The sequence below is a fragment of the Glycine max genome, chromosome 19, assembly GCF_000004515.6.
Source record: "Glycine max cultivar Williams 82 chromosome 19, Glycine_max_v4.0, whole genome shotgun sequence".
NCBI lineage: Eukaryota > Viridiplantae > Streptophyta > Magnoliopsida > Fabales > Fabaceae > Glycine > Glycine max.
The window spans coordinates 43,659,305-43,671,139 of record NC_038255.2 but is presented as its reverse complement, the minus strand read 5'-3'; the positions used below and the strand labels follow the sequence as shown (position 1 = coordinate 43,671,139).

The following is an 11,835-nucleotide window of genomic DNA, read 5'->3' as shown; positions in this document are numbered from 1 at the left end:
CAATTCGGCAAATAATTGATGTGTGATAGATATAGTGGGAGTTGGGAAGTAATGAGCCTCCATTTTAAGGACAATAGTGCATGGTACATGTTCATCTGATTTTTCTAAAAATGACATGATACTAGTACGTAATATTTTTAAAGAGAAGACCAGAATTCAAGACGTGTTACATGCGTTGGTGTCATTTAAGATGGTTGGTGCCTTGCCAAGATTTAAACTTAATGGTGATGGACAAAAAAGGAATCCGCTTATTATTCAGTAATACATTCTGCATATTTTGCCAACTATAAACTATATCTGCAATTAATAGCACAAGTAAGAGACAAACTACAAATAATTTTCACATGCACAGACCGGGCTCACACATTTGATCATTTACATTCAGTTACATAATTACAACTAACAACCACTCATATCTAACTAACTATAATTACGACCATTGACACATCAATTAGCTAACTCCAACACCCCCTTCAATTCAGGTCAGCTAGAAAAAACAAACCAATTTATTCCTCACCAACACCCCCTTAAATTCAGGTTAGCTAGAAGAAACAAACCAATTCATATATTCCTCAGCTCCTTAATTAAACCTGTTTGCCTTCAATGATTTACTTAGAATATTCACAACCTGCATACCTGTTCTGCAGTATTCTAAAACCAGCCTTCTTTTGTTTACCTGATGTCTAAGGTTAATGAAATTAGGTCTCAACTCTCAATGCGTTTGCTTCTTCCATATGAAATTGGATGCTTGGCCAGTGATTGTTGACTATCTTGTTATCAACAACAAGCAATTTACAGCTCCTGGTTCCTTCACTTTCATTTCCTGCTGCAATTTATCTAGCCATAAGGCTTGACAAACACTCATAGAAGCAACTGTTGTTGTCATTTAACAATTGCTAAAGTCTCTCAAGACACTATAAATCATCAATTAGAGCAATCTACTTGAGAATCTTATTTGAGTCCTAAACTGCCCATCAAATCAGAATAGGATTGCAAAAAACCACCATAAACAATTGTTATACAAAAGGTTATCTAGTGAGTAATTAAAGAACTTTTCTAACAAATGTATAATTAGAAAAAGAAAAATATAAATAAAAAATATGAAATACTGAATTAAATTGAGACAACTAGAAACATAACACAAACTCATCCTTAAACATATCGAATATAACTTTTAGAACTTGGATCCAAATTAAAAGAAAAGACAAATGAGATGAACGTACACCCATAATTTTGAATGCTTGGGGTGTGCATTGCGGCCCCTTTTTCTAATTAATAATGAAAGCAAGCTGCATTGACATGAAATTTTTGTCACCAGGCGCCTTGCTTTTTAAGGGTATATGTTCTCCAAACACACAGTCCAATTTATTAGGTTGGTACGTACATATGAAGTTAAGTTCCCATGTGAATTGCATAAATGACCAAGGTAAATGTAGATCTTAAAAAATGTTCGATTAAAAGCCACATCATAGGAGAAACGCAGGTTACTATCACTAATAGAAGTGCACTTAATTACACTGGGAATTTCTGAACTTTAATTTCGAGCAAGCATATTGGGTCGTTTTATAAGAGGGTCATCCATATCACTTTCCTCGCACATCTACCCCTTGTAATGCCATTTCATGGCATTCAATATTCATTAACCAAGTGTGTGGATTTTGCATTAAGACTTCTAATAATAGCTGTTTATCTCCATAAAATGAAGCTTATAATTAGTTGAAACTGCTGAGGATTAGTTTGCTAAATTTAGGTAAAACATATAATTTTGACAGAGTTTTAATGTGTATTCTTGAGTATATTACCTTCATTGTCTTATCATATTAATTTGGTATGATAATTAAAAAGTATTTGAATTTTATAAAATTATTCCTTTCATTTCTTTTATATATTTATCATTTTAAAGAAATTTTTAATTCTTATTTATCCATCATTTTAAAAATTCGAAATAGTATTAATCCTAATTTTCTCAATATACCACTATTTCAACTACAATTTCTCTATTCTACACATTAATTAGGTGTATAAGTAAAGAAGTTAAAAATTAATTTTTTATTATAAAAGAAAAATTATTATTATCGACACAATTAATTATGAGTACGACAAAAGTTTTTAATTCATGCCTTATTGCTAAAATTTGAAAATAAATTTTGTGAGTATAATGTTTATAGGTACAATTAATTAAATGTACTGTTAAAAATAATACTATAATTATTATTTTATACTAAACAATAAATTTCATTTAAATGGACAAGAGTTTTTAAAAAAACTTAAAACATTTTTTTGTTCCTCAATTTTAGGGGAAATTTATTTTTAGTCCTTCAAATTAAAATTAATCCTTTCAATCCCTATAAATTAAAAAAAAAAAAGTTTGTTTTAGTCCCTCTATCCAAACACTACCATTAGAGATTTTGCTTGCATGGCTAATGGATTATGAGTCGCTCACATGGCAACCTACTTTTATTTTGCATCTTATTAAAAAAAAAATCTTGCCACATGTGTGTTTTTCTTGTGTTTTTAAACTCTTGTCCATCTAAATGAAATTTATTGCGTAGCATAAAATAATAATTATAGTATTATTTTTCTTTTAAAGTATTCATTTGGACGATGTTTGCATAGATTCAAATAGAATTCTTTTTCAAAAACAAAATTTGGAATGTGACTTTTTTCAAATAACATAGACTAAATAGATCGATTTTAAATTTAGAGAACCAAAAATAAATTTATCCTAAATTTGAAGGACTAAAGCCAACCCATACAATTGACACAATGGAGTAAGGTTTCGTTGCATTCACATGTGAAAAAATGATCTATTTAATAATAAAATTGTGTTCGATTTCTTTTATTGTAAAATTCTTTTGGGCTAATGACAACCATGCATTGCAAGCAAGAATAGTCTTTGACTCAACGGGTTGGGGGACACATGTGGTCTCTAACCCATGAAGAACTAAAACCAACAAAAAAGGGATGGTGCGAAGAGGAAAAAATGGAGTGTGAATCTGGGCCTTATTTGTCGAGTCTATTGAAGATATCGTGGGCCGAGCCAACGTCCTAGTTTTGATATTTTGCCTTGCTCTTGAACCAGTTTGAGCTATATCCAATATTTTCCAACATTTTGTTTGCATATGCAATTTTTTTGGTACATTTTTTTTCTAGTGCATGTGCAATTCGACCTGTCTTAGTTTTTTCTTTTCAAACTTGAAGATATTGGGCAACAATATTTGAATCTAGATTTTAGGCAGAGATTAATAAAATAAAATAAGTTAGTAAAAGTAATAAAATAATATCTGAGTCAAAATATAAAATAATAACAATAAATCAAATCAAAATATTTTAAATTCGTGCAAATGTCTATATACTAATTCAATAATAATAATAATAATAATAATAATAATAACCAACTATATAATTTTTCTGTTTTTTATCATTATTTTTCTGGAAAATTCGTCATATAATATATAACTATAAGTTGTTGGGTATTATACTACTATATAAATTTTGAAAAAGCTATATTGAAGTTAATTTTTTGAGTCTTTGAAGCAACTCCCATATAAATGATATACGTGGTTCCGAACTAAAAATGGTTGGGGACACAAATGGGTGCTTAACATCTTCTGTTGTGTTAGATTCCATCAAGACAAGCCATTGCTCAAGTTGATGCAAGGCACAAAAACCATATAAGTCCTTAATATGGACAAAAAGCAAAAGCATTTTGTAATCCGTATCACTCTGAGGCATATCTCTATCTCTTTTTTATTTGATAGAGAAATGACAAGCAAGAAAGAAACCTTAGTCCCTTTCAAGAATCATGCTTAGTCTGTGCAATTTTGGGATCTCAAGGATGGGCGGAAGTTGATTATTCTACATGCTGTGATCATATATATATATATATATATATATATATATATTAAAAGCTTATCTTGTGTAGAACACAGTCTAATATATAGATATAGAGCTGTCACGGGATTTCTGGGCTGTGCTTCAATTTTTAAAGTTGAAGGTGCCTTTATTTTGGCTTTTAGTCTGGTTAGAATTAGCACAGTAACACCTGCCACTGGCTGCCATGAGGGAATATTCTCACTTTTTCTTCAGGGTTGACAAATGCCCCTAGCTAACCTTTTGCATTTTTTAAAATAATAATTGTCCTATTGTGATTCAGGTTTCAGACTTATAGCTGCTATGTCTATTATCTGGCTCCTAGCATATGCACCCTAGAATCTTTTTTGATCTATTTCTCTTTCATTGCATTCCACGGGTGAAAAATAATACTACAAGTTGACCAACCCCTCTATCTCCTCATGATTATTCGTAATGATTTAGATTAGTTATCATTATTTTTCAAGGAATGTTTTACAATTTGCCAACTTGCCAAATATAATTTGGCACGAATATGCCATGATTGTATTGATTTCAATTGTTGACCTCAATCTGTATGTACTCATTTTATCATGTTCAATAAAAATGTAATATGAGTAACGTTTTGTCCAGTATGATCCTGAGTAACCCCTTTTTTCAAGTATGACAAAATTAATTTACAAGGGATTTGAGAAGAGATAATGACTAAGGAGAGAAAAGAAAGAAAAAAAACTTGTTTCAACTTGTGACCCGTTCTAGGACCACATACTTTTTGTTAGTACAATCGATGAGTTGTAGGGGAGTAGGAGAATCTTACATTAAGATATAGCTAGAAGAAAAAATAAAAAAGATTGGAAGTCAAGTAGATAGAAAGTTATATAGTACTACGAATAAAACAAGCAACAATTTCCTTGTATTGTATTCTACTGTATTGCACATACGTTTGATGTATTTTAAAAATATAAAACCTAAAACTTCCACACACAATATCCCTCATAATTTGCACATGCAAGATCTCTTCTATTATAGTTTGGAACACAAAATATAAAACAGAACAGAGTGATTTAGGTTTTTCCCTAATGACAAGATCGGAGACAACCATTAGGCCAAAAAGGGCAAGCTGATTGGACAATGTAGCTGCTATATATATGTTTTTGTAATTTAGCACTGGTGTAGTAGTGTGTCAGTCATCCCATAAAGGTATCAATTCATTTAGTGCATATTTGGATACCCAGTAAAATCGATTTTAGTCTAAAAAATTATGGCGAATAACTGAAAATGGAGAAGCAACAAAGAGTTTTGTTTTGCTATGACCGTGAAAAAATAGGCAAGGTGCGATGACCGCACCGCCTACTCAAACAAGCACTTCGATCAGACTAATTCAACATGTCTTTAGTTAAGCTTTGGTCTATGGTTTTAGGAAATTAGAATCATGAACAAAAAATATCGTTAGGTTAGGGAAAAACAAACCATCATTATTAGTCTGGCCATGCGTTATGTTGTCATTGTTGTGAATCCAATCATCATTAATCATTAATCATGAATCATGATTTAATGGGAGCCAGCAGATCATTGCATGGAGGAGACAGGAAAGAGAGGATAACTCTTCAGGGTTTTGGTGGGTCCTTGTTCCATACAGGTTGTACAGATGGTGCAGCCCCATAGGCCCACAGCTATGTCTTCGTTTGTGTATGTGTACCCATTGAGACAGACTGTGACATTGTTACGTGTCTACATAATACATATACACTCGGCGTTGAGAGAGATGATTGAGTACTCAAAACCCGAGTGTGTATGTATTACTAACTTATTCTACTGTCAGAGCTGAATTAGATTACACACTTATTACAATGTAGATTGTTACAGTGTGTATCAATCTACTTTTGCTGATCTTTTCTCTTGCAGCCTTTTCCGGATTTGCAAAATCTGAATTTCCATTTCTGGGTTAAAGTTTGAGACCGTAGAATCTTCAAGACGTCCCACTAACAAACTTCTAACTTTCCAGATTTCAGTTAGTAGAACAAAATCTATTTTCTTTTTGTGGGAAGGAAAAGGGGGAAAGACTTCGAGTGTTCAATTATTGAACAATGAACTACAGTCTTGTGAAACACATTAAACTTGAACCAATTTTGGATTCATGATTTAATTGCACGGTCTTTTATAACCTGTGTAATTCTTTTTGTTCTTTGTTTGAGAAGATGAATGGATGATTAATACATTACAGTTTCACTGGTGTGAAATAGCTGCAAGTTGAAACAATTTTTCAGTAGCATTTAATAAATTAGGTAAGTAGGGCCTTGTGTTGATAATCGAATACAACAATAATAGAGTTACAATATATTAAAAAAAAAAAAAAAGCAAAGCCAAAGCGAAAAGCCTTGTCAGGGTTTTCAACCATTCAGGCCCTGCCTGTCAAATCAACCACTGCATCCTCCACAAGTTCTTCAAGCAACTTCCCCTCAAATTCCTTCACCAAAAAATCCATCTCCAATCCCATAAGCTCAACCCACCCTTTCCCTACAATCTCTTTTCTGACAACACTCTCTACCACCAGGCTGTTACTGTCCCCACAATCCACCCAAACAGACCTCATTGCACTAGATATTAACTCCTTCATCTGGGCCACAATGAGGTCCACCAATGGGGGAGGAGGTGCAGCTTCTGGAACTTGGACCCTGCTGTGGCTCCCACTGCACAACCTACCCATCAAGTAATTCTTCTCTGATCCATAACCAGTAATTTCTATTAGGGCAATATTTACACAATCGAATACAAGCTTCTGATTAGACCTCCTCTGCCTTCGCTTGGCCTCATGGAGCTGCTGAGGCTCCGTGTCATCGAGATTGGCGTATTTGTCCCTCAATGATGGATCCAATGGGCTTTCTAGGGAATGCCATCTTGCGTAAAACGAGTCAGGCTGCACTTGATCATCAATTCCAGCAGCTGATAGTAGTTTCTCAACAAAGACGAACCAGTCTTGATCCTCTACCTTGGTGTCTAAGGATGCCAACGAGGGCTTCAAAGGGTATGGACTTGCCACCTCTGCACAAGAATCGTCCCATGAGAGGGTCCGGGCGATTGATTCTATAGGTGGTGATTTATCAATTAAATTAGACTTCAGAGACACCCGTGATCCTACAGAAAAAATTCAGTCAGGTAATAAAACAGTAAAGACAAGGAATATCAAAAAGGAACTTACTGAAATAGCAATAATAAAGTGAGAGAAAGGAGTAAGCATTACCCAGCTGACCACCCCTCAAACAGCCCAAGGACTCGATAACAGCATTATCATCTTCAAATGGAGGCTCTAAAACAGAAATTGGACTGGGCTGACCCTGGTTTTCACTTGAAATCCCAGGCACCATGGGCTTTGACAGAGTCAATCCAGGCTGTAAAAACAAAACAAAACTCTCAGAATCCTCCAGTCTATTTATTTACCAATTTTCAGTAAAGATATATAATTTTACTTATATGATCCTAGGACATTCCGCAATCTGCAATAACAAGAAATCAAAGAGGTTGTACTGTGCTGTACTACTAATGCTGACTGAGAAAAGCTAGTTCTATTATTTATCAAGTAGCAATTAGAATCCAATGACGTTCATAACCAGGTAAAGTTTTCATTTGTTTCACCATTCCAGCAGTAGCAGAAAATCCTAAACAATTGCTCAACTAAATAGATTTTGCTTAAATAGAACCTGCTACCACATCATCCAATTTCCGTAACAGTAAACCATGCAGCCTCCAACTCATGCAAGCATATCTATAGTACCATAAGTTTCAAGGGACTAATTTTATTAGTTAGGTAGAGAAGGCACAGACTAAGTTACATGGCAAGATATTGGTACAGCTAAAAAAAAGGACAGAGAAACAGCAGTTTCCATTCTTTCCCTTCCTTTGCAAGGGGAGAGAGACACAAGGGACTGAGAGGTGGTGGGAAATTTAGAGGGCATTAATGAGTGACCTTAAGCCAATAAAATAAAAGAAAATTTGCACAATGCACTGTAAAAAAGTGCATTAAAATATGCAGAATAATAGAAGCTATTACCTCCAGTGGTACAACACCTTGTCCATTAGAGTTAGAATCTGCTAAAATTTTGCCTGATGATTCATATGGAGCTGGAAGAGAACACTGTCCGATGGATCCACTGTTGAAACTTTGAGACACATCATCCGTAAGGACTCTAGACAAATTCACTGGAGAATCTGATGCTTCAATGACAGTGGATTGGGATTCAATTTTAGATTGAGATAGACAAGATTTTTCTCTGGATGGTTTCTTATTCCTTGAGAAGAAGAAACTAGTAACTTTCCCTTTAAACGATGATTTCATACTCTTTGACTTTGTCAGCTCCCCAGACCCATGTGCTTTGCCAGCATCATTATCACAAACTTCAACATTGAGCCCATTTTCATAGACAGTAGAAGATGTCGGAACAGATTTTGACCTAGAAAGGTTTCTAGGAGAACCATCCACACATGTTTCAGCACTAAAATTTCGACTACAAGAAGCAGATTCACTTGGCTCCTGTTCTTTATGAATACCCTCAAACTCAGATATTACAGATTTCTTTATATCCGAAAGAGCAAGCATCTCACCCAAGGTAGAGCTTCTACGCACATGCCTTTGTTCTTGAGAACCCTTACTTGATGACATCATGGCCCATCTTTCAGAGAGTCGTTTCTTGGCCTCTCTGCATACTGACGACTCAGGAGAACAAGATGCACGGCTGAAGGATGAGGAAGAAAAAGGACTGCCACAGCGATTGACGTAATCCCAAGAATGTCTTGGAGATGGGGACATAACTTCCAAATCACTGAAGTTCCCTGCAGTGTACTCATGATCTGACTTGTTGAATGAACTCTCATCGCCAGTATAGCCATTGGAGAATACTGAAGAATACAATGTTTCATCTCTTTGATGGCTCCTCAGATTTTCATGCATTTGTTGTGTAATTTCACTTGGCACTTTTCTTGATTCCAGTACATCATCATCCTCAGGTTCCTGGTAGAAATTTCCACTCTGCAGATTTTGAGGTGATGGCATAGTAGGTGAAGCCACAGCCTTAATCTCATGTGTCTTCCCAGGGCTAGGCTTCAATACCACTATTCGAGTAGGTTGAACTGGAAACTTGTCAATTTTCTGACTAGCTGGGGAGTACGCAGGACTGTATTTCTCCCATCCAGCACCAACATTTGCTGTTTTCTTAATCTGCTTGTCGTTTTTCTTCCCCTTTCCACCAGAATTTTCATTGTCAACCATCTTCGAAGGTTTAAGAACAGTAATACGCTTAGTCTCTGCTACTGGAGTAGACTGAAGTTCATAAAGATTTTGAGAATCCAATAACCTGACTAACAGATCATTATTGGAACTTAAAACTTCCAAGGCCTCCTCAAACTCCTTGGACTGGCGTAGCCTCTCATCTGTAGACAGACGTTTAGCTTCCATAAATTTCTGGCGAATGAGAGCCATTTTCTTCCCATTAACATCTTCAGTCCACTTTTCTCTCTCCGGTGTCTTGTCTCTTACATTGCTTGTTCTCTGTGATTGCAGCCATATTTCATAAATATCTTTGTAAGCAATCTGTTCTGTGTTTGGATGAACTTCATGAAGCATTTCCTTGTCCATAAATCTATCTTCCAGGTGCCAGTGGTTGAATGGTGTCCCTGATTGACCACACATATGTTGAGAATAATCTCCTCTATGGCTTCTCTCCACAGATAAATTTGGCTCACCCTGTGGGAAGGCTTCAAGCCCCATTAATTTTGCAACTACATTTGGTGGTGAGTTGTGCTTGGAAACAACTTCTTTGGACATTTCTTGGTCTATGAGCATCTTGATGGGTGTTCCATTTATTTTCTTATTTGTAGCTCTCATTGAGTCAGAAACAATCTGCAAAGTCCACGAAAATGGAATATAAGTAAATAAACAAAAACAAGTACAACAAAGCATATTACAAATTGAAGAAAAGAGCATTTCACATGACGTTGCAATTAGCTTGAATGACTAAAAAATATAATCCCTCTCCAAATTACCAGCTTATCCTCTATCTGATCACCCAAGGTAGGACTCATGATCCTTGCAACATCTGATTGACTTCTTGAGAGTGAAGATGCTGCAATCCAGGTACAATTCAGTGAAGACTGAGATAGGATAATAAAAAGGCACAGCAAAATTTCAACAGCATGCAACTTGGAAATATAAAAGCAATTGACAATTTAGAGAAACCTCCAGCCTGGTTTCATATTGGCCAAGAATATATAAAATCAGACGGATCACCAAGAGAGATGTGTCCATCCAAAACTCGGTCTATGAAAACCCAACGGAAATATGCTCCTACTAAACCCCAAAACAAACAACAAAAAGCCAAAAACCCAATTTAAGAAAACCATCCGTTACAATACCAACCAAAGAGTCAATATGGCCAAAGCAAGAAGATCATCCAGAAAATCTTCTACCAATCAAAGCAATAATTTTGGGGGGTTAAAAAAGAAAACTCCCAATGGCAACATGAAAAACCAAAAAGGGTAAACACAAACAGAGAAAGAGGGAGATCACCATCACGATGAGGCCTGTCCGTGAGTAGCTTGTTTCCATTTACATCCCCAGTCAAATCAAAGAGATTCACCATTCTTCCCAGGCATCCTGGAAAAGGTTTCTCAACATTGTGAACCCTTCTGTTCTGCACTCCATTCATTTCAACAGCTGCACGCACAAATCACCTAGATTAACATTAACAATCCCTACACACACCTAGATCTGTAAGCTGAACAACAACGAAATACAACACACATAAGCATCACACATACAAATACAAAACAGCATAAGCTAAATACATTAAAAGTGGAATAAGAACTAATCAACAGAAAAACACAAGATCCAAACCCCAATGCAATCAAATTCAGGGATACCTAGAAATCAACTAGAACAAGCGCTATTAGAACTGATACAGTGTGAACTTGAAGTGATTTTCAATCAGTAAACAGAAACATGCGCGAAGGAGAGAGTAAGAAGAGAAGCACAATAAGGCATAGTGTTCAAATACGACAGCGAATTGACATGAAAAATCAAATCACCTCATGCGTCAGCAGTAGAATAAAAATAAAAAATCCGTTAGAACAGAAACACAAACACGCAAAGAGCACACTGATGAAAGGGCTATATTAAGAGGAGGTTGTTCTTCCCGAATCCCGAACAGCAAAAAAAGAAAGAAATGATGAAAGCGGAATCTCGGTTGGGGAAATTGAAAAGCTGCAGAGAAAAGCAAATCTAGAAAGAGAAACGCAGAGGAAACGAGAGCGGCGAGATCGAGGAGAAGCAGCAAAAAGGGGAAGAAAGTCGCTGAAGAAGCGCAGAGGGAATAAGTGAGAGAGAGAGTGGACCTGGAGAGCGAGAGCGGTGGCCGGAGACGGTGGCATTCGCGGCGAAGACGGTGGCGGAAGCGACGGAGAGAGAGAGAGAGAGAGAAATGGCGTTGGTGTGTGGTGTGGCGTGCTTTAGCTGTGCGCGTCGTTCACCGATTCTGTTTGTCGGACTTCAAAGGCTTTCTTCGGAACTACGACTCTCATAATATATCACTTTTTGGATTACGCAGAATCATCTTCCTCTTCCTCTGCTTAATTAATTCATTAATAAATTAATCAATTCTCCTTTTCTTTTTTAATTCGGTTTCGCCCATAAAAGGAAGATTATTCTTGCTGGAAGTATTTTTTGGGGAAAAATATCGACCTTAACTAACGTTTTTTTCCTTATTATTCAGATTCTTGATTTAAGAAAAAAAAATTACAGTTAAGCTATGTTGAGATATTCAAACTTTATTTCAGTTTGATTTAAGAATTTTATTGTATCCGAGATTTCTTTGTAGTTGATACAGTTTTTTTTTTCTTCTTTCCCTTTCATGTGTAAGATTTGAGCAATCCATATTGACTTATCTCTTGTGCAAAATGTATAAAGTGATGTAAAAAGGTCGTGGATATGGACAC

General features: G+C 35.7%; 1 protein-coding gene across 1 annotated transcript; it reads right to left on the bottom strand.

Moving 5' to 3' along the window:
- Positions 1-6,102: 6,102 nt before the first annotated feature.
- LOC100816611 (uncharacterized) lies at positions 6,103-11,555 on the bottom strand. The gene is made up of 6 exons (XM_006604462.4): positions 11,236-11,555; positions 10,412-10,558; positions 9,889-9,968; positions 7,901-9,745; positions 7,094-7,241; positions 6,103-6,987 (listed from the first exon to the last, which is right to left on the bottom strand). Exons 2-6 carry the CDS (start codon positions 10,548-10,550, stop codon positions 6,251-6,253), a joined length of 2,949 nt encoding a protein of 982 aa, XP_006604525.1. The 5' UTR covers positions 10,551-10,558; positions 11,236-11,555; the 3' UTR covers positions 6,103-6,250.
- Between the last annotated feature and the right edge of the window lie 280 nt (positions 11,556-11,835).

What these genes read in the sequence shown, in the direction of transcription:
- LOC100816611 (XM_006604462.4), bottom strand. Translation starts at nt 10,550, where the DNA reads ATGAATGGAGTGCAGAACAGAAGGGTTCACAATGTTGAGAAACCTTTT. An exon ending in ATCAGATAGAGGATAAGCTG is followed by an intron (nt 9,746 to 9,888) that starts GTAATTTGGAGA and finishes TGGACTTTGCAG; the next exon opens with ATTGTTTCTGACTCAATGAG. An exon ending in AAGGTGTTGTACCACTGGAG is followed by an intron (nt 7,242 to 7,900) that starts GTAATAGCTTCT and finishes TTGTTTTTACAG; the next exon opens with CCTGGATTGACTCTGTCAAA.